Source organism: Salmo trutta, chromosome 15 (assembly GCF_901001165.1).
Source record: "Salmo trutta chromosome 15, fSalTru1.1, whole genome shotgun sequence".
Lineage (NCBI taxonomy): Eukaryota > Metazoa > Chordata > Actinopteri > Salmoniformes > Salmonidae > Salmo > Salmo trutta.
In genome coordinates, this window is record NC_042971.1 from 60,598,107 (window position 1) to 60,620,952 (window position 22,846).

The following is a 22,846-nucleotide window of genomic DNA, read 5'->3' on the forward strand; positions in this document are numbered from 1 at the left end:
AGAGAGAGAGAGAGAGAGAGAGAGGGAAATAGTTGGGTTGTCATAGAGAGACAGAGAGATAGAGAGAGAGAGAGAGACAGAGAGAGAGACATAGAAAGAGAGAGAGAGAGAGAGAGACAGAGAGAGAGAGAGAGACAGAGAGAGAGAGAGACAGAGAGAGAGACAGAGAGAAAGAGTTGGGTTGTCAGAGAGAGAGAGAGAGAGACAGAGAGAGAGAGAAAGAGCTGGGTTGTCAGAGAGAGAGAGAGACAGAGAGAGACAGAGAGAGAGAGAGAGACAGAGAGAGACAGAGAGAGAGAGAGAGACAGAGAGAGAGAGAGACAGAGAGAGAGAGAGACAGAGAGAGAAAGAGTTGGGTTGTCAGAGAGAGAGAGACAGAGAGAGAGACAGAGAGAGAGACAGAGAGAGAGACAGAGAGAGAGACAGAGAGAGAGAGAGAGAGAGAGAGAGAGAGAGACAAAATGTCAAAAATATAAAACAATTAGAGAGTGTCATTTCCCCAAATTTGAAATCCTTATTCAAGGTTTTAAAGACCTCTCTGATGAGGATAGGCTACCCATCCTGTTGGGGGAGGACGCAGAGAGCTGTGGGTTAGCAGCGCACTACATTGCTGCCTGCCATAAGTTGAGGGACAGTGTCTGACAGACCAATAAACCTGCACATGTCCTCAACTGTATGATTATTGTTATTGTTGAATGTATGGTTATATTGACCGTTGGTTATTGTTGTTACTGTTGTCCCGTTGACAATTTTTGATTCTCATTTTTATTTATTTTTTATATTGTAAATATCCAAAGTAAGCTTTGGCAATATGTACATTGTTACGTCATGCCAATAAAGCGAATTGAATTGAATTGAATTGAAAAATTGAGAGAGAGAGAGAGAGAGAGGTTGTCATAGAACCCCTACTGTGTGGGATGTTGCAGAGAGGGATGTGTGTATCAGGATGGTGACACCTTCCATAACTCAGAGATGATAGAGGCATGTGAGAGATGGTCCCCTCTCCCACCACACACCACCACCCACAGTATCCTGATTTGGGATCAGGTTGCTGTCACACTTTATTTATGCACTACATCATACAGTGCCCTCCACTTATATTGGCACACTTGATAAATATGAGCAAAACGGTCTGTAAAAAAAAAATATTTGCTGTTTATCCTCTTGGTCTTTCATTCTAAATATTCACAAAAATCTAACCTTTAATTGAAGTAAAATGATTGAAAAAAATAAATGTGAAATAAATATTTTTCTCCGAAATATGTTTGCCACAATTATTGGCGTCCCTAGAAATTCTTATGAGTAAAATCTAACTGAACTATATTCCTATTCATATTTTACGTTTTTAAGTTCACCTGAGTGATTTGGAATACTTGAGTGGTAAGCCATGACTTCCTGTTTCACTGGAGTCTAATGAGGTGGCACACAGGCCAAGTTCCCATAGTCATCCATCACTATGGTAAAGAACCGAGATTACAGTAATGATGTGCGACAAAACGTTGTTGAGCTGCACAAATTAGACAATGGCTATAAGAAAATAGCTCAACGGTTGAAATTGCCCATTTCCACTATCAGGGCAATAATGAAGAAGTTTAAAGCAACAGGAGATGTTAACAATCAGCCTAGAAGAGGACGTGGGTTTATATTGACCCCACCCACAGTGAGGAGGATGGTTCGAGTAGCCAAAAAATCTACAAGGATCACAGATGGAGAATTGTTGGGTCTTGGGGTCAGAAAATCTCCAAAACTGCGACCAGATGCCACATACATAACCACAAGTTGTTTGGGAGGGTTGCCTTTGCTGACATCAAACAACAAACTCAAGTAAGTGCCTACAGTTTGACAAACGTTACTGGAAATGTCAATGGGACTGGGTTCTATGGTCAGATGAGACCAAAATAGAGCTTTTTGGAAACACACCAGAGGTGGGTTTGGCAAAGACAGAAAGATAGATATGCAGAAAAGTACCTCATCCCCACTGTGAAGTATGGTGGTGGGTCGTTGATGTTGTGGGGCTGTTTTTCTTCCAAAGGCCCTGGACAACTAGTTAGGATACATAGTATCATGGACTCCATCACGTACCAGCAGATGTTAAATCAAAACCTGACTGCCTCTACTTGGAAGCTTAAACTGGGCCGTGGTTAGATCTTCCAGCAGGACAATGAACCAAAGCACACAAAAACTGTTCACTGCCCACAGAATCAAGGTTTTGCCATGGCCATCCCAGTCCCCTTGACCTAAACCCCATAGAAAACCTGTTGGATGAGCTGAAGAGGAGAGTCCACAAGCTAGGACCTGGGAATCTGAAGGAGATGGAGAGATTCTGTATGGAGGAATGGTCTCAGATCCCTGGCCATGTGTTCTCCAACCTCATTACGCATTATAGAAGACTCAGAGCTGTTATCTTGGCAAAGGGAGATTGCAGGAAGTATTGCATGAAGGGGTGCCAATAGTTGTGGCACACATATATTTGAGAAAAATATTTGTTTTATGTTAAGAATGTATTTTTTTCTTTCAATTTTTTTAACTTTCATTCAAAGTTAGATTTGTGTGAATATTTTGAAAGAAATACCAAGAGGATAAACAATAAATATATTATGAGCCTGTTTTGCTCATATTTACCAAGGGTGCCAATATTAGTGGAGGGCACTGTACATCCATCCTTCCACCCTCCCGCCATCCCTCTCTCCTTTCACTCCCTCATTGCCTCCTCCATACATTGATCTGTGTTTATGTCTTCTTCGTTTAAAGGTGCTTCATCTTACTCCCTCTCCCCCCTCTCCTCCTCTCTCTCCCCCCTCCCCCTCTCCTCTCTCTCTCCCCCCTCCCCCTCTCCTCTCTCTCTACCCCTCTCCCCCCTCTCCTCTCCTCTCTCTCTCTCTCTCTCCCCCCTCCCCCCTCTCCTCTCTCTCTACCCCTCTCCCCCCCTCTCCTCTCTCTTTCTCTCTCCCCCTCTCCTCTCTCTCTCTCTTTCTCTCTCCCCCCCTCCCCCTCTCCTCTCTCTCTACCCCTCTCCCCCCTCTCCTCTCTCTTTCTCTCTCCCCCCTCCCCCTCTCCTCTCTCTCTACCCTCCCCCCCTCCCCTCTCCCCCCTCTCCTCTCTCTCTCTCTCTCTCTCCCCCCTCCCCCTCTCCTCTCTCTTTCTCTCTCCCCCCTCCCCCTCTCCTCTCTCTCTACCCCTCTCCCCCCCTCTCCTCTCTCTCTCTCTCTCTCTCTCTCTCCCCCCTCCCCCCCTCTCCTCCTCTCTACCCCCCTCCCCCTCTCCTCTCTCTCTACCCCTCTCCCCCCTCTCCTCTCTCTTTCTCTCTCCCCCCCTCCCCCTCTCCTCTCTCTCTACCCCTCTCCCCCCTCTCCTCTCTCTCTCTCTCTCTCTCTCTCCCCCTCCCCCTCTCCTCTCTCTCTACCCCTCTCCCCCCTCTCCTCTCTCTCTCTCTCTCTCCCCCCTCCCCCTCTCCTCTCTCTCTACCCCTCTCCTCTCTCTCTGTCTCTCCCCTCCCCCCCCTCCTCTCTCTCTACCCCTCTCCCTCCTCTGCCTTCATCTCTGTCCCTCCCCCTCTCCTCTCTCTGCCGCCATCTCTCCCTCCCCCTCTCCTCTCCCTCTCTGCCTCCATCTCTGTCCCTCCCCCTCTCCTCTCCCTCTCTGCCTCCATCTTTTGCTCGCTATTTCTCTCTATTTCACCCTCTCACTTTCTCCTCTCTCTCATCCCTCTCTCTTCTCTCGCTATCCTCTCCTCTCTCTCCCCTCTCTCTCTTCTCCCTCTTCTCTTTCTCTCCTCTCTCTCTGCTCCTTCACTCTCTCTCTTTCGCCCTCTCTCCTCTCTCTCCCCCTCTCTCTCTTCTCTCTCTCTTCTTTTTCTCCTCTCTCGCTCTACTCCTTCGCTCTCTCTCCCTCTCTACCTCTCCTTCCTCTCTCTGCAGTAATACAGATGTTCATACAGTAGCCTCTCTACTAAAGCTGTATCTCAGAGAGCTACCAGAACCAGTCATCCCCTTCTCCAAGTTTGATGAGTTCCTCTCCTGCACCAAACTGCTCAGCAAGGACGAGGAATCTGTAAGTACTTCCTGGGTCTAAGATTTAAGTTGTATCTGAAATGGCTTCCTATTCACTTTACTGCGTAGGGCACTACTTTGGACCAGAGCCTATGGGACATGTCAAAAGTATTAATAGGGTGCCGTTAACCATTCATATCAGATGAATCTTCTCTCACACTACAAGACTTGCTGCTTTATGGGGTTATCAGTCCTCAACTCCCCTCAGTCACTCTCCAATCCTGTTTGTTTTCATCTTTCATTCAGCGACTTGGTATGTGTCTTAGCTGGGCTGAGCTGTGTATGTGTCTTAGCTGGGCTGAGCTGTGTGTGTGTCTTAGCTGGGCTGAGCTGTGTATGTGTCTTAGCTGGGCTGAGCTGTGTGTGTGTCTTAGCTGGGCTGAGCTGTGTATGTGTCTTAGCTGGGCTGAGCTGTGTGTGTGTGTCTTAGCTGGGCTGAGCTGTGTGTGTGTGTCTTAGCTGGGCTGAGCTGTGTGTGTGTGTCTTAGCTGGACTGAGCTGTGTGTGTGTCTTAGCTGGGCTGAGCTGTGTATGTGTCTTACCTGGGCTGAGCTGTGTATGTGTCTTAGCTGGGCTGAGCTGTGTGTGTGTCTTAGCTGGGCTGAGCTGTGTATGTGTCTTACCTGGGCTGAGCTGTGTATGTGTCTTAGCTGGGCTGAGCTGTGTATGTGTCTTAGCTGGGCTGAGCTGTGTGTGTGTTTGCGTATGTACGTGCGTGCTTGCATGCCCATGTGTGAATCTAACTCCAGTGTGACCTATAGGCTAGCTATCGTACCTCTGAAAACCCACAGCCGGTCAGCCAGTCAACAAGTCAGCCAGTCAGCCAGTCAACCAGTCAGCCAGTCAACCAGTCAACCAGTCAACCAGCCAGCCAGTCAACCAGTTAGCCAGTGAGCCAGTCAACCAGCCAGCCAGTCAGCCAGTCAACCAGTCAGCCAGTCAACCAGTCAGCCAATCAACCAGTCAACCAGTCAGCCAGCCAGTCAACCAGTTAGCCAGTCAGCCAGTCAACCAGTTAGCCAGTCAACCAGTCAGCCAGTCAACCAGTCAGCCAGTCAACCAGTTAGCCAGTCAGCCAGTCAGCCAGTCAACCAGTTAGCCAGTCAACCAGTCAACCAGTCAGCCAGTCAGCCAGTCAACCAGTCAGCCAGTCAGCCAGTCAGCCAGTCAACCAGTCAACCAGTCAGCCAGTCAGCCAGTCAACCAGTCAGCCAGTCAGCCAGTCAGCCAGTCAACCAGTCAGCCAGTCAGCCAGTCAACCAGTCAGCCAGTCAGCCAGTCAGCCAGTCAGCCAGTCAACCAGTCAGCCAGTCAACCAGTCAGCCAGTCAGTCAGTCAGCCAGTCAGCCAGTCAACCAGTCAGCCAGTCAACCAGTCAACCAGTCAGCCAATCAACCAATCAACCAGTCAGCCAGTCAGCCAGTCAGTCAGTCAGCCAGTTAGCCAGTCAACCAGTCAACCAGTCAGCCAGTCAGCCAGTCAACCAGTCAGCCAGTCAACCAGTCAGCCAGTCAACCAGTCAACCAGTCAGCCAGTCAACTAGCCAGCCAGTTAGCCAGTCAACCAGTCAGCCAGTCAACCAGTCAGCCAGTCAACCCATAGGTATCAGATCATTTCACAGCAAACACAATCAAAGTCCTGAGCATGACCAACAGATTGAACTGAAGAAGCAGCACATTTTTCTCATTCTATATCTCATATTCCCACCCTGCTTTTCTTTGAATTGTTTGAAAGACACAATGAAAATGTCAAAGAAAGTGAAGGTTTTTTTCCCCCCATAGGATCAGTGTAGACGTTGAGAATGGCCCACCGGTAAAGCTAGTGAGGTCACGGCAGAAGACACAATAATGGTCTGGGAAAAGGGCTTTCTCCCAAATGGTACCCTATTGATACTCAGAGCCCTATCGGCCCTGGTTAAAAGTATTGCACTAGATAGGGAATAGGGTGCTCTTTGGGACGCAACCAAGGATATTGATTATGGTAAAATCTGAACCAGATTAAAAATGGAGATCTGTTAAGATATCATCAATTGATCACCTATGACTTGTTAAATGGACTTGGACTCATAAGATTAATGGTACAGTTATGCTGAATTGAATAAATAGGGTTTATTATGCATTTTTAATGTCCGTTCATAATGTGGGGAAAATATCTACTACATTTAAAGCATACATGTAAAGCAGAGACTTCATTGACTATTAACTATCTACTTCCGTAAAGCAATTAGCTAATATTCTGTGGTGATGTCAAACTATATGTTTGCCCTAATCCATCCCATGAATCGCTCCAAAGAGTGTAGAACATGTATTAAACTGATACACTAGGGGCTCCTGAGTGGCGCAGCAGTCTAAGGCATTGCTTCTCAGCGCTAGAGGCGTCACTACAGACCCTGGTTCGATTCCAGGTTGTATCACAACCGGCTGTGATTGGGAGTCCCATAGGGCGGCGCACAATTGGCCCAGCGTTGCCCAGGTTTGGCTGGGGTAGGCTGTCATTGTAAAGAAGAATTTGTTCTTAACTAACTTACCTCGTTAAATAACGGTAAAATAAAAACGTCTAATTGCTGACACAAAAAAAGCTACTTTTGGTGAAAAAAATGGTATGTGGATGAAGGTCATGCTTAGGCAAACAAACTATAAAGGGAAATACATGGCTACAATTTACACATTTTTTGTTATTTCATGAAATGTTGTTTTTAGAAAAGTTTTTTTGTTTTCTTTCTTTCGATGGGGTTGAAGATTATGGCATAGAGTTTCACACAAGTGTGTTAAAATCCATTTAATCCGTTTTTACAAAATTCTTTAGTAAGTAATAGTTAAAAGCTATGTCTAGTGGTCTTATTTTAATTATTTAAATAAAATATGGGGGGAAATGGTGTTGCACGTCACCATTCATTTTGTCTTTATTTAACCTTTATTTAACGTAATATCTGCACTATGAGGACATTTGATGTAAAGTCCCTCACCTGCACATTCATTGTCTTTGTTCTTTCTTTGTTGTTCCTTACCCATACAACCCAATATGTACAATTGCACTAAATATTGTTTGAATAATGCAAGATTTTAAATCCCAGCAGTCTTTAAAATTACATTCAGGAGCAAAAGGTTTTCAAAAATATTGGAATGGAATATAATTAATAACATTAAATAACATTGGAATATAACATTTAATAACAATAACTTAACTAATAACTTAACTAATTAACTTCTTAGTGTAACATTGATGTGGGAACATGCTGTAGGTCACAAATAAAACCATCCCCAGTCAAATTGGAGCACAACTCATGAGCCCCACCTCCTGCACTGCTCACACCTAATCCAGTCCCAACCTGTGACTGAAAACAGGGGGAGAGATGCCAATTGTAAAGCTATCTCTTCAAATCTTAGCTAGCTGACATAAAATGCTGTGTAGCAACTAAAAGGCTATAAAGTAACATTAACTGTAAAACTATCAGTCACTAGTAGAAACACTTACAACTGCAATTAAGTTACGTTATCTTGTTAATATATTTTACCTCAGACGATCTGGTAGTAAGGTTGCTAGCTAGCCCTCCTAGCATCTTATGCTAACTAGCTAGCGAAGTTGCTAGCTAGCAAGTTAGCATAAACTAGCACTAACTAGGCTAGTCATTGTTTAAATGACAGGTAGAAACACATTCAGATACCAGTTACCCCCTAGTGTGTGTGTGTGGGGGGGGGGGGGGGGGTTGTAACACACTATATATTATTACTTTAATCAAAAATTATCTACTGTACATGTTTCTCTGTAAACAAGTGAATTATTTATCTTCAGGCTTTCGTACTTGTATATTTAAAAAATCTAGATCTAACTTCATTGGAATATATTTACAACTTTTTCAAAATGGTAAAAAATTAGATCAACTTACAACGAAATCGTTTTGTTGAAATATCCAAAAGTTTTTGATGACACAGTGGACATTTTTTATTGAGTGAGAACAGTGGCAGCCATGGAAAGTGTTGGGTAAATAATTTGGTGACGTCTTCTGGTCTTAATGTGAATTACAGGGGGTGGGGGGGGCCTGTTACCCCAGGGGGCTACTTACCCCCCTAGTACCCTACTTCTATAGTACATTAGGATGTACATCAGGTACAACTTGTTTATTCTCTCCCCAGGGAATGAAGGAACTGAAAAGACAAGTGGAATGTCTACCTCCAGTCAACTACAATCTGCTGCAGTACATATGCAGGTAGAGTAGTATCACTGCAATATTGTGTATTGTTATATTACTGTATCACTGTATTACTGTGAAGACCAGTATTATTTTTCATAGACTGACCTGCAAAGTTTCTAGTGTTGGTGACTTTGTTGTTCCACAGTATTTAACTATCATTAAAAAGCTAACTGGGATGTTAATTGTGTTTCACCTACAGATTTTTAGATGAAGTCCAGTCTTATTCAGGTGTGAATAAAATGAGTGTCCAGAACCTGGCCACGGTCTTTGGTCCAAATATACTACGGCCAAAGATTGAAGACCCCGTAGCAATCATGGAAGGTGAGTTTATTTTCTAGCTCATCTTTATGTCTGTGGCTTTTCAGGTTGCTATTGTAAAAGAGAACCTACCTGGTTCGATGGAAAAATGTAACTTTTTAAGTGGAAAGAACGGCATACATGATCTCAATAATTAATTAAATATTTAGTCATTTGACACCATTGTCCTTCTAGGCCTACGACACTGTGAGTATACAGTATTCTGATGCGTATGGACCTGTGAAGACATGTAACCTTTCTGGTGTTCTCAGGTACAGTGCTAGTGCAGCAGCTGATGTCTGTTCTGATTGGTCGTCACGACGTGTTGTTCCCTAGAGACGAGGACAGTCCCAAGACACTGGAGCTGGTCAACAACAACAACGAGGTGGGTGGTGTACGAGCTCGTGGGTACGAGCCCAAGCATGGTATTAAAAGCCTGGTACTAGCTAGCTAGCAACACCAAGGTTGTGGGTTCTAACAGTAGTGGAGGGGAATTCGGAATCCCGCTCTAGTGATTAGTAGCCCTGGGACTTGTAAACCCAATTGTCAGCCTTGGTCCATAAGGTTCCTTCTTGGTCTAATGGTTAAGACTTTGGGTTCTTAAGTGAAAGCTGCCCGAATCCCACTTTTTCCATATACTCAAATGTACCCACTGCACTAAGTGTAATATATTATTATCCTGTAGGTCCAGAAGAGGCTGACCCAGATTGTGCCGACGGTACAGACTACAGAACAGAACAACAATACCCAAATACCCCAGCAGAGGGTGAAACAGTGTTCTTGGGAGACCCCCGAGTCGCCTCACCGCCAGCCCCCGGTAATGTTAGACAACAACGGCTCCGGCTCTCCTCGCTCAGCCAGCCCACTTAACGGCCATGTTACCGGGCGCTTTGACCTGGCCCGCAGCCCGCCGTTAACCGTTAAGAAGAACCCGGCGGTCTCCAAGGGCAGTGGCGTGGTCACCAACGGCTCGTTTAGTTGTTCCCCCTCTGGAGACGCAGCCAACCAGGAGAAGAGCCAGACTCTGCCCGGTAACACAGGTTACTATCTGCTCTGTTCTGTCAGATTTGAATTGCACTAGGTTTTGATTTGAATTGCACTAGGTTTTGATTTGAATTGCACTAGGTTTTGATTTGAATTGCACTAGGTTTTGATTTGAATTGCACTAGGTTTTGATCTGAATTGCATTGGGTTTTGATTTGAATTGCACTAGGTTTTGATTTGAATTGCATTGGGTTTTGATTTGAATTGCACTAGGTTTTGATTTGAATTGCACTAGGTTTTGATTTGAATTGCACTAGGTTCTGATTTTAATTGCACTAGATTTTTATTTTAGTTGTACTTTGATTTGACTGTACTTCCAATGTAAGGTGTCCTTGAGTATATATTATAGGATATACCTTATTGTCCCCATGGGGAAATGTGTCTTGGACAATGACAGTCCTGAAAGACACTTAAAATGTATTGTTGTTATTTTTATTAATAGGAGGCATCAGCGGCCTCCAGGCCCGGCGCACCCTGAAGGGATCAGGCACCAAGATGGGCACCAGCGGGGTCCCTAACGGAGGTGTCCGCATGGGCGTGTCAAGTACCGACGTGGTGAACGGTACCCTGAACGGGCGTAATGGTCTGTGGGTGCCCAATGGCTACCCGGTCACCTTACGAGACAGCAAGTCTCGGGACTGTGGGGAGCAGACGGTGGCCCAGAACCGGCTCTCCACCTATGACAACGTCCAGCAACAACAACAACAACAGTTACAGAATCAACAACAGCCGTGTCTCAGCTCTAGCTGTGAGGACAAGCAGAGTGTGGACAGTGCTACCTGGTCCACCTCCTCCTGTGAGATCTCTCTTCCAGACAACTCCACGTCCTGCCGTTCCTCCACCACCACCTGCCCAGAACAGGACTTCTACGGTGGGCTGGGCCACTACCAGGACCCCCTGCTGCTGCTGGATGGACCTAGGGGGCTGTCCTCCCTCGACGAGCAGCCCCAGCCAGGGGGGGACGTGGAGGGGGAGCGGAGGAACGGTGGTGGAGGTAGTGGAGGGAGGGGTAGTGGAGCCACCAGCAGCAGTGATAACAGTGAGACGTTCCCTGTCAATAAAGGACCCAGTAGTCACAGTGCTCTACACAGCCTGGTGGCCAGTCTGAAACAGGAGATGCAGAAGCAGAAGACAGAGTACGAGGCCAGGATAACAAGGTAGCACCACTACCTCCTACTGTGTCATTATAATAAAACTGAGATAGACATTTATTTAATTTGAGGACAGTTCATGCATATCTTAACAAGCTCTTTCTGCAGACAGAGGATCTTTCTTAATTGTTTTTCTTGTCTCTTCTCTTTCATTGCACTGATCTGAAAGAACGGACAAGGTGAAAGCCAGCCAAGTCTTTTACAATCAGTGCAGATGAAGGGAATGAGATGAAGAGAAGACTGTTTTAGAGATTTAAGGAAGAGCTTAAAGATGTCCTCCTGTTGAAAGCGATATCCCAGTATAAATACAGTAAACACACTAAAGAGAAGAAAAAAAATGTTATGAGCAAAATGTTTTTTTTTAGACTGCAAACTTCAATGAGTAGGGCATTCAAGGAATTGGTCTAATGGGAATCCATGATCAAATAAAATAAAATGTTATTTGTCACATACTCCGAAATAAAGGACTACACCGAACAGGTGTACTGTAGACCTTACCGTGAAATGCTTACTTACAAGCCCTTAATTAACCAACAAGGCTGTTCAAGAAATAAAGTTAAGAAAATATTTACTAAATAAACTAAAGTAAAAAAAATATTAAAAAGTAACACAACAAAATTACATAACAATAACGAGGCTATATACAGGGGGTACCGGTACCGAGTCAATATGCGGGGGTACAGGTTAGTCGAGGTAATTTGCAAAGTGACTATGCATAGATAATAAACAGCGAGTAGCAGCAGTGGGTAGGAGGGTCAATGTTAATAGTCCGGGTGGCCATTTGATTAATTGTTCAGCAGTCATCAATCAAATGTATTTATAAAGCCCTTCTTACATCAGCTGATGTCACAAAGTGCTATACAGAAACCCAGCCTAAAACCCCAAACAGCAAGCCATGCAGGTGTAGAAGCACAGTGGCTAGGAAAAACTCCCTAGAAAGGCCGGAACCTAGGAAGAAACCTAGAGAGGAACCAGGCTATGAGGGGTGGCCAGTCCTCTTCTGGCTGTGCCGGGTTGAGATTATAATATGGCCAAGATGTTCAAATGTTCATAGATGACCAGCATGGTCAGATAATAATAAGCAGTGGTGGTAGAGGGTACAACAGGTCAGCACCTCAGGAGTAAATGTCAGTTGGCTTTTCATAGCCGATCATTCAGAATATCTCTACCGCTCCTGCTGTCTCTAGACAGTTGAAAACAGCAGGTCTGGGACAGGTAGCGCGTCTGGTGAACAGGTCAGGGTTCCATAGCCGCAGGCAGAACAGTTGAGCAGCAGCATGACCAGGTAGACTGGCGACAGCAAGGAGTCATCAGGCCAGGTAGTCCTGAGGTATGGTCCTAGGGCTCAGGTCCTCTGAGAGAAAGAGAGAAAGAGAGAGAGAGAGAGAGAGAGAAAGTGAGAGAAAATTAGAGAGAGCATACTTAAATTCACGCAGGACACCAGATAAGGCAGGAGAATACTCCAGATGTGACAGACTGACCCTAGCCCCCCGACACATAAACTACTGCAGCATAAATACATAAATACTGGAGGCTGAGACAGGAGGGGTCAGGAGACACTGTGGCCCTGTCCGACGATACCCCCGGACAGGGCCAAACAGGCAGGATATAACCCCACCCACTTTGCCAAAGCACAGCCCCCACACCACTAGAGGGATATCTTCAACCACCAACTGACTATCCTGAGACAAGGCCGAGTATAGCCCACAAAGATTTCCCCCACGGCACGAACCCGAGGGGGGGCTCCAACCCGGACAGGAAGATCACGTCAGTGACTCAACCCACTCAAGTGACGCACCCCTCCTAGGGACGGCATGGAAGAACACCAGTAAGCCAGTGACTAAGCCCCCGTAATAGGGTTAGAGGCAGAGAATCCCAGTGGAGAGAGGGGAACTGGTCAGGCAGAGACAGCAAGGGCAGTTTGTTGCTACAGTGCCTTTCCGTCATGGCTTGGGGGTAGAAGCTGTTAAGGAGCCTTTTGGTTCTAGACCGCTTGCAGTGCGGTAGCAGAAAGAACAGTCTATGATTTGGGTGACTGGAGCCTTCCTCTGACACCGCTTAGTATATAGGTCCTGGTTGGCAGGAAACTTGACCCCAGTGTTGTACTGGGCCGTATGCACTACCCTCTGTAGCGCCTTACGGTCAGATGCCGAGCAGTTGTCATACCAGGCGGTGATGCAACCGGTCAGGATGCTCTCGATGGTGCTGTTGTAGAACTGGGGACCCATGCAAAATATTTTCAGTCTCCTGAGGGGGAAAAGGTGTTGTTGTGCCTTCTTCACAATTGTCTTGGTGTGTTTGGACTGGTGTGTTGGGACCATGATAGTTTGTTGGTGATGTAGACACCAAGGAACTTGAAACTCTCAACCCGCTCCACTTCAGCCCCATCGATGTTAATGGGGGCCTGTTCGGCCCCCCTTTTCCTATAGCCACAATCAGCTCCTTTGTCTTGCTCACATTGAGGGAGAGGTTGTTGTCCTGGCACCACACTGCCAGCTCTCTGACCTCCTCTCTATAGACTGTCTCATCATTGTCGGTGATCAGGCCTACCACTGTTGTGTCGTCAACAAACTTCATGATGGTGTTGGAGTCGTGCTTGGCCACGCAGTTGTGGGTGAACAGAGAGTACAGGAGGGGACTAAGCACGTACTCGTGAGAGGCCCCAGTGTTGAGGATCAGCGTGGCAGTTGTTGCCTACCCTCATTGTTGTTGTTGCCTACCCTTACCACCTGGGGGCGGCCCGTCAGGAAGTCCAGGATCCAGTTGCAGAGGGAGGTGTTTAGTCCCAGGGTCCTTAGCTTAGTGATGAGCTTTGAGGGCACTATGGTGTTGAACGCTGAGCTGTAGTCAATGTACAGCATTCTCAAATGGGTGTTCCTTTTGTTCAAGTGGGAAAGGGCAGTGTGGAGTGCGATTGAGGTTGCGTCATCTGTAGAGCTGTTGGGGCGGTATGCGAATTGGAGTGTGTCTAGCGTTTCCGGGCATGATGGTCTTGATGTGAGTCATGACCAGCCTTTCAAAGCACTTCATGGCTACCGACGTGAGTGTTACGGGCCTGTAGTCATTTAGGCAGGTTAACTTTGTTTTCTTGGGCACAGGGACTATGGTGGTCTGCTTGAAACATGTAGCTATTATAGACTGGGTCAGGGAGAGGTTGAAAATGTCAGTGAAGACACTTGACAGTTGGTCCGCGGACGCACGTCCTGGTAATTCGTCTGGCCCGCGGCTTTGTGAATATTGACCTGTTTAAAGGTCTTGCTCACATCGGGTACGGAGAGCGTGATCACACAGTCGTCCGGAACAGCTGGTGCTAAACTGCATGCTTAAGTGTTGCTTGCCTCGAAGCGAGCATAAAAGGCAAATCAAAATCAAATCAAATCAAATTTTATTTGTCACATACACATGGTCAGCAGATGTTAATGTGGGTGTAGCGAAATGCTTGTGCTTCTACTTCCGACAGTGCAGTAATATCTAACAAGTAATCTTAACAATTCCCCAACAACTACCCAATACACACATAAATCTGAAGGGGTGAATGAGAATATGTACATATAAATATATGGATGAGCGATGACAGAGCGGCATAGGCAAGGTGCAATAGATGGTGTAAAATACAGTATATACATGTGATATGAGTAATGTAAGATATGTAAACATTATTAAAGTGGCATTATTTAGAGTGGCATTGTATAAAGTGACCAGTGATCCATTTATTTAAGTGACCAGTGATTGGGTCTCAATGTAGGCAGCAGCCTCTCTGAGTTAGTGACTGCTGTTTAACAGTCTGATGGCCTTGAGATAGAAGCTGTTTTTCAGCCTCTCGGTCCCCGCTTTGATGCACCTATACTGACCTCGGCTTCAGGATGTTAGCGGGGTGAACAGACAGTGGCTCGGGTGGTTGATGTCCTTGAGGATCTTTTTGGCCTTCCTGTGACATCGGGTGGTGTAGGTGTCCTGGAGGGCAGGTAGTTTAACCCCGGTGATGCGTTGTGCAGAACGCACCACCCTCTGGAGAGCCTTCCGGTTCAGGGCGGTGCAGTTGCCGTACCAGGTGGTGATACAGCCCGACAGGATGCTCTCGATTGTGCATCTGTAAAAGTTTGTCAGGGTTTTGGGTGACAAGCCAAATTTCTTCAACCTCCTGAGGCATTGTGTTATGTCATGACTTACCTGGACCACCTGTTGAGATGTGCCTTTTGTTAAGTAAATTGGGTGTTAAATGAGGTGAAAAAGAGACTGGATTGCCACTTTAAATAACTTCTTCCTCCTTCTAAACTAACTGCTCTCGTCTCTGCAGCCTGGAGCACAGTAACCTAGAGTTGGAGACTGAGATGGGGACCCTTCACGAGGAGCTCAACCAGGAGAAGAAGAAGGTCACCATGGTGGAGATCAAGTTTCGTAATGCAGAGCGAGCCAAGGATGATGCAGAGAAGAGGAACGAGATGCTGCAGAAAGAGATGGAACAGTTCTTCTCTACCTTCGGAGATCTGACCGACGACCCGCGCCGGCCCAGCCGGGCCAATACCATCTGGATCCAGTGAGGGGTTGTGGCAGTGCAGGGTGGACTGTGCCATTTTAATCGAATGAGAGGGGGTGGGACTTGACAATGACTTGGAGACATATTGAAAGGGACATTACCGTCTGGATCTTGTGAGGGGGAGTGTGTACCACCTGGGGGGGTGAGAGAAAGTGTGAGAATGTACTAAGGTGACACTTTGACAGAGTGTACCACCTGAATCTAGTGCGAGGGGTTGTCACAGTACACGGTGGAATGTGCCATTTTATTCTAGTGTGGCAGTGCAGAGTGGACTGTGCCATTTTAATCTAGTGAGAGGGGGTGTGGCAGTGCAGAGTGGACTGTGCCATTTTAATCTAGTGAGAGGGGGTGTGGCAGTGCAGAGTGGACTGTGCCATTTTAATCTAGTGAGAGGGGGTGTGGCAGTGCAGAGTGGACTGTGACATTTTAATCTAGTGAGAGGCGATGGGAGTATGTACTAAGGCAGGGTTTCCCAAACTTGGTCCTTTGGACCCATGTGGCACAGATTTTGGTTTTTGCCCTAGCACTACACAGCTGATTGAAATAATGAACTAATCATCAACTTTTGATGGCAAAAACCAAAACGTGCACGTGTGGTCCCCACGACTGAGTTTGGGTAACCCTGTATTAAGGAGTAGAAAAAACATTGAGAGAGACAATACCGTCTGAAAGCAAAGAGACTTATGGATTCAGTGTGTAGTGGGACAGGGTGCATGCCGCTGGACCTCAACCATGCTGACTGACTGTGGCAATATTACTGAAGACGTCAGGCGGCTGGTTATCTGCCTGACACAGACTATATACCCAGTCTATACATGGACTACTGAAAGACTACACTACCCATAAAACCATTCTTCTTCCCCATTTTCCTTCAAGATCCAATCAAGTATATAATCAACCCTGTTCCATATTATCATGTATCTGCTTGTGTATGTAAAGGAAAAACAATGCTGAAGAAAAGTTATGTATGTGTAAAAAAAAAAAAATGTTACAAAAATATTTGTATGTTTGTCTGGTATATTTAAACAACATAACTACGTATCCATTTGTGACATTTCCATTTGATATCAATGCTTTTTGTTGAACATATATTTTATTTTCAACATGGTGGTACTGAATTACTTTATGTACTCAGATTTAGTTTCCTGTGTCTATATTCAAGTTAATATAACTTGTGGCTTTTTGCTACGGAGCCATTTCATTCATCCCAAAGAAGAAGAGACAGAACATGTACATGTTTTTATAGACACTTTGCTTTGTTTGTCTGTACTGTAGCTTTAAGACATTTTCAGATAGGAATGTTCTGGCTTCAAATGAATCATATTTTGTAGATTTTGTATTAAACCTAAATACAAGTCTAGTTAGTAATGGTTTCAACATTGAATGTTCATCTATGGTTGATATTTATCCTAAACTGAAGATCAGGGGTTGTGATGATTCTGTGTATTAATGGGCGCTGTAGATCAGGGGGTTGTGATGATTCTGTGTATTAATGGGCGCTGTAGATCAGGGGGTTGTGATGATTCTGTGTATTAATGGGCGCTGTAGATCAGGGGGTTGTGATGATTCTGTGTATTAATGGGCGCTGTAGATCAGGGGGTTGTGATGATTCTGTGTATTAATGGGCGCTGTAGATCAGGGGGTTGTGATGATTCTGTGTATTAATGGGCGCTGTAGATCAGGGGGTTGTGATGATTCTGTGTATTAATGGGCGGTGTAGATCAGGGGTTGCTCTACCTACAGTAGTTCTTGGGGAGTATCACAATGTCAAGAGGCTTGTAGAAATAGAGTTTCTCTGTGCTGGTTTCTCAAGCACTCCTGGTGTGGGTAGACTGTATAATATGGCCATTTTCAACATTGTATATGAACACATATAACAGAGACTATAACTGTTTATAGTGGTATAGATTCAGTCTGCAGCAGCCCTGGACCCCGTGGAGTAGAGACCTCCTGGTGGGCCTGGATCCCGTGGAGTAGAGACCTGAACCCTGTGGAGTAGAGACCTCATGGTGGGCCTGGACCCTGTGGAGTGGACCTGGACCCTGTCGAGTAGAGACCTCCTAGTGGGCCTGGACCCTGTGGAGTAGAGACCTCATGGTGGGCCTGGCCCTGTGGAGTAGAGACCTCATGGTGGATCTGAACCCTGTGGAGTGGACCTGGACCCTGTGGAGTAGAGACCTCATGGTGGATCTGAACCCTGTGGAGTAGAGACCTCATGGTGGGCCTGGACCCTGTAGAGTAGAGACCTCATGGTGGGCCTGGACCCTGTGGAGTAGAGAACTAGACCCTGTGGAGTAGAGACCTCATGGTGGATCTGAACCCTGTGGAGTAGAGACCTCATGGTGGGCCTGGACCCTATGGAGTAGAGACCTCATGGTGGATCTGGACCTTGTGGAGTAGAGACCTGAGCCCTATGGAGTAGAGACCTCCTGGTGGGCCTGGACCCTGTGGAGTGGACCTGGACCTTGTGGAGTAGAGACCTGAACCCTGTGGAGTAGAGACCTCCTGGTGGGCCTGGACCCTGTGGAGTAGAGACCTGGACCTTGTGGAGTAGAGACCTGAACCCTGTGGAGTAGAGACCTGAACCCTGTGTATAGACCTGGACCCTGTGGAGTAGAGACCTCATGGTGGATCTGGACCCTGTGGAGTAGAGACCTCCTAGTGGGCCTGGACCCTGTGGAGTAGAGACCTCATAGTGGATCTGAACCCTGTGGAGTAGAGACCTCATGGTGGACCTGAATCCTGTGGAGTAGAGACCTCATGGTGGGCCTGGACCTGTGGAGTAGAGACCTCCTGGTGGACCTGAACCCTGTGGAATGGACCTGGACCCTGTGGAGTAGAGACCTCCTGGTGGGCCTGGACCCTGTGGAGTAGAGACCTCATGGTAGGCCTGGACCCTGTGGAGTAGAGACCTCATGGTGGGCCTGGACCCTGTGGAGTAGAGACCTCATGGTGGGCCTGGACCCTGTGGAGTAGAGACCTCATGGTGGCCTGGACCCTGTGGAGCAGAGACCTCATGGTGGACTTGAACCCTGTGGAGTAGAGACCTCATGGTGGGCCTGGACCCTGTGGATTAGAGACCTCATGGTGGGCCTGGACCCTGTGGAGTGGACCTGGACCCTGTGGAGAAGAGACCTCATGGTGGACCTGGACCCTGTGGAGTAGAGACCTCATGGTGGGCCTGGACCCTGTGGAGTAGAAACCTCATGGTGGGCCTGGACCCTGTGGAGTAGAGACCTCATGGTGGACCTGGACCCTGTGGAGTAGAGCCCTCATGGTGGGCCTGAACCCTGTGGAGTGGAGACCTGGACCCTGTGGAGTAGAGGCCTCATGGTGGATCTGAAAACTGTGGAGTATAGACCTCATGGTGGGCCTGGACCCTGTGGAGTAGAGACCTGGACCCTGTGGAGTAGAGACCTCATGGTGGACCTGAAAACTGTGGAGTATAGACCTCATGGTGGGCCTGGACCCTGTGGAGTAGAGACCTTATGGTGGGCCTGGACCCTGTGGAGTGGACCTGGACCCTGTGGAGTGGACCTGGACCCTGCACCATAATGATGGATACTGGCCTGTTGTAAGAGTGTGTTGTGTGTGTGTATATATAATAGCATTACTGAGAACCAGTGGGGTGTGGCTCGCACATTGTGGGGACTTTGGGAAAGTTAACTTTTTTCTGAAGCTGCTTTAAAAATAAAAATAAAGATTTAGATTGCTACGCTACACAGCTGTGTATGGACCTGTGGGGAATGTAGTGGATACTTGTGTTTCTGTCATACATCACTCAGTTACAAGGACCTGGTGCTGCCTGCCTGCTGTTGTCTGTCAGAGAGGAAGAGGTGAACCAAAGAGGAATAACTGGCCCCGAAATCTGTCTTCTCCACCAGGTGGTGCTGTTTCTGTTTATTTCAATTCAAGGGGCTTTATTGGCATGGGAAACATATGCTAAACATTGCCAAAGCAAGTGAAGTAGATAATATACAAAATTTAAATAAACAATAAAAATGAACAGTAAAAATTACGCTCACAGAAGTTCCAAAAGAATAAAGACATTACAAATGTCATATTATGTATATATACAGTGTTGTAACGATGTACAAATGGTTAAAAGTACAAAAGGGAAAATAAATAAACATAAATATGGGTTGTATTTACAATGGTGTTTGTTCTTCACTGGTTTCCCTTTTCTTGTGGCAACAGGTCACACATCTTGCTGCTGTGATGGAACACTGTGGTATTTCACCCAGTAGATATGGGAGTTTATCAAAATCGGGTTTGTTTTCAAATTCTTTGTGGATCTGTGTAGTCTGAGGGAAATATGTGTCTCTAATATGGTCATACATTTGGCAGGAGGTTAGGAATTCTTCCAATGTGTCAAGTAATTATCTTTTTGTTTTCTCATGATTTGGTTGGGTCCTGTCCTGGGGCTCTGTGGGGTCTGTTTGTGTTTGTGAACAGAGCCCCAGGACCAGCTTGCTTAGGGGACTCTTCTCCAGGTTCATCTCTCTGTAGGTGATGGCTTTGTTATGGAAGGTTTGGGAATCGCTTCCTTTTATGTGGTTGTAGAATTTAACTGCTCTTTTTTGGATTTTGAAAATTAGCGGGTATCGGCCTAATTCTGCTCTGCATGCATTATTTGGTGTTTTACGTTGTACACTGAGGATATTTTTGCAGAATTCTGCATGCAGAGTCTCAATTTGGTGTTTGTCCCATTTTGTGAATTATTGATTGGTGAGCGGACCCCAGACCTCACAACCATAAAAGGCAATGGGTTCTATAACTGATTCAAGTATTTTTAGCCAGATCCTAATTGGTATGTTGAATTTTATGTTCCTTTTGATGGCATAGAATGCCCTTCTTGCCTTGTCTCTCAGATTATTCACAGCTCTGTGGAAGTTACCTATGGCACTGATGTTTAGGCTGAGGTATGCATAGTTTTTTGTGTGCTCTAGGGCAACGGTGTCTAGATGGAATTTGTATTTGTGGTCCTGGCGACTGGACCTTTTTTGGAACAATTTTGGAATTATTTTGGTCTTACTGAGATTTACTGTCAGTGCCCAGGTCTGACAGAATCTGTGCAGAATATCTAGGTGCTGCTGTAGGCCCTCCTTGGTTGGTGACAGAAGCACCAGATCATCAGCAAACAGTAGACATTTGACTTCAGATTCTAGTAGGGTGAGGGCCGGGTGCTGCAGACTGTTCTAGTGCCCTCGCCAATTTGTTGATATATATGTTGAAGAGGGTGGGGCTGAAGCTGCATCCCTGTCTCACCCCACGGCCTTGTGGGAAGAAATGTGTGTGTTTTTTGCCTATTTTAACCGCACACTTGTTGTTTGTGTACATGGATTTTATAATGTCGGATGTTTTTCCCCCAACACCACTTTCCATCAATTTGTATAGCAGACCCTCATGCCAAAATTAGTCGAAGGCTTTTTGGAAATCAACAAAGCATGAGAAGACTTTGACTTTGTTTTGGTTTGTTTGTTTGTCAATTAGGGTGTGCAGGGTGAATACGTGGTCTGTCGTACGATAATTTGGTAAAAAGCCAATATGACATTTGCTCAGTACATTGTTTTCACTGAGGAAATGTACGAGTCTGCTGTTAATGATAATGCAGAGGATTCTCCCACGGTTGCTGTTGACGCATATTCCACGGTTGTTATTGGGGTCAAATTTGTCACTTTTGTGGATTGGGGTGATCAGTCCTTGGTTCCAAATATTGGGGAAGATGCCAGAGCTAAGGATGATGTTAAAGAGTTTTAGTATAGCCAATTTGAATTTGTTGTCTGTATATTTTATCATTTCATTGAGGATACCATCAACACCACAGGCCTTTTTGGGTTCAAGGTTTTTATTTTGTCCTGTAGTTTATTCAAGGTAATTGGAGAATCTAGTGGGTTCTGGTAGTCTTTAATAGTTGATTCTAAGATTTGTATTTGATCATGTATATGTTTTTGCTGTTTGTTCTTTGTTATAGAGCCAGAAAGATTGGAGAAGTGGTTTACCCATACATCCATTTTGAATAGAAAATTCTTCGTGTTGTTATGTGTTTTCCAATTTTCCCAGAAGTGGTTAGAGTCTATGGATTCTTCAATTACATTGAGCTGATTTCTGACGTGCTGTTCCTTCTTTTCCCGTAGTGTATTTCTGTATTGTTTTAGTGATTCACCATAGTGAAGGCGTAGACTCAGGTCTTCTGGGTCTCTATGTTTTTGGTTGAACAGGTTCCTCAATTTCTTTCTTAGGTTTTTGCAAACCATTTGTCATTGTTCATTTTCTGTTTTCTGTTTGACACTTTTAGATTTGATAGGGAAGCTGAGGTTAAATATACTGTTAAGATTTTCTACTGCCAAATTTACACCTTCACTATTACAGTGGAACGTTTTGTCCAGGAAGTTGTCTAAAAGGGATTGAATTTGTTGTTGCCTAATTCTTTTTTGGTAGGTTTCCACAGTACATTCCTTCCATCTATAGCATTTCTTAATATTACTCAGTTCCTTTGGCTTTGATGCCTCATGATTGAGTATTGCTCTGTTCAAGTAGACTGTGATTTTGCTGTGATCTGATAGGGGTGTCAGTGGGCTGACTGAACGCTCTGAGAGACTCTGGGTTGAGGTCAGTGATAAAGTAGTCTACAGTACTACTGCCAAGAGATGAGCTATAGGTGTACCTACCATGGGGTGCCCTCGAAGCCTACCATTGACTATGTACATATCCAGCATGCGACAGAGCTGCAGGAGTTGTGACCCGTTTTTGTTGGTTATGTTGTCATAGTTGTGCCTAGGGGTGCCTATGGGGGAGGGAATGCTGTCACCTCCAGGCAGGTGTTTGTCCCCCTGTGTGCTGAGGGTGTCAGGTTCTTGTCCGGTTCTGGTCCCTGGGCCTGGAAATGATTGATTCCCCCTCCGGGATGGAGAAGCTATCTTCTTTAAAGTATGGGGATTCTAGTGGGCGGATATACTGTAGGAAGCACACAGGAGGACATTTTTCTCTGTTAAGATCATTTCCTTTTGAATTTCTAGCCAAATGTAAAATGTTCCTGTTTTGATTAATTTAATGGAGTGAGTTAGGTCTGTTCTATACCAAATTAGCATACCCCCTGAGTCCCTTCCCTGTTTTACTCCTGGTAGTTTGGTGGATGGGACTACCAGCTCTCTGTAACCTAGAGGGCAACCAGTGGGTCCATCTCCTCTATACCATGTTAGTTGTAGGATGACAATGTCTGTATTTCCGATTTCTTTGATGAAGTCCAGGTTCCTGCTCTTTAGGTCAAAGACAGATAACCTCAGGCCTTGGATATTCCAGGATGAGATAGTGAAGGCTTTGTGTTCCAAAAAGTGTCCAATGTTGTTGGTCGTGTGGTTTGGCCTCAGGCCATTAAGTGTGAGCAGAGCCTGCTGAGCATCTGGTACATGCCATTGGCTTGGGCTAGTGTAAGAGTGGGGGTTGGGCCTGTTTGCCCGCTCACGGCCTGGGGTGTATGTGTGACTTCCATGTTGAGGCCCTCTTTGCGGGGGTGGGGTGCATGGGGTGGGCAGGAGGGGCATAGTTCTGATCTGAGGGGGCCTACATGGGGTGT

The 22,846-nt window shown here is 45.9% G+C and overlaps 1 protein-coding gene across 4 annotated transcripts in view; it reads left to right on the forward strand.

Moving 5' to 3' along the window:
- The window catches only part of arhgap24 (Rho GTPase activating protein 24), a 202,460-nt gene extending 185,826 nt beyond the window's left edge, over window positions 1-16,634 (forward strand). For 3 of the 4 annotated variants that reach the window (XM_029692396.1, XM_029692398.1, XM_029692399.1), the window contains 7 exons: window positions 3,918-4,050; window positions 8,183-8,256; window positions 8,441-8,562; window positions 8,811-8,923; window positions 9,224-9,578; window positions 10,025-10,739; window positions 15,031-16,634. In XM_029692396.1, the coding sequence (XP_029548256.1) occupies window positions 3,918-4,050; window positions 8,183-8,256; window positions 8,441-8,562; window positions 8,811-8,923; window positions 9,224-9,578; window positions 10,025-10,739; window positions 15,031-15,274 (1,756 nt within the window). In that variant the 3' untranslated portion in view covers window positions 15,275-16,634. The remainder of the gene's footprint in view (window positions 1-3,917; window positions 4,051-8,182; window positions 8,257-8,440; window positions 8,563-8,810; window positions 8,924-9,223; window positions 9,579-10,024; window positions 10,740-15,030) is intronic. The other variant, XM_029692397.1, reaches the window with a different exon arrangement.
- Window positions 16,635-22,846: the final 6,212 nt, after the last annotated feature.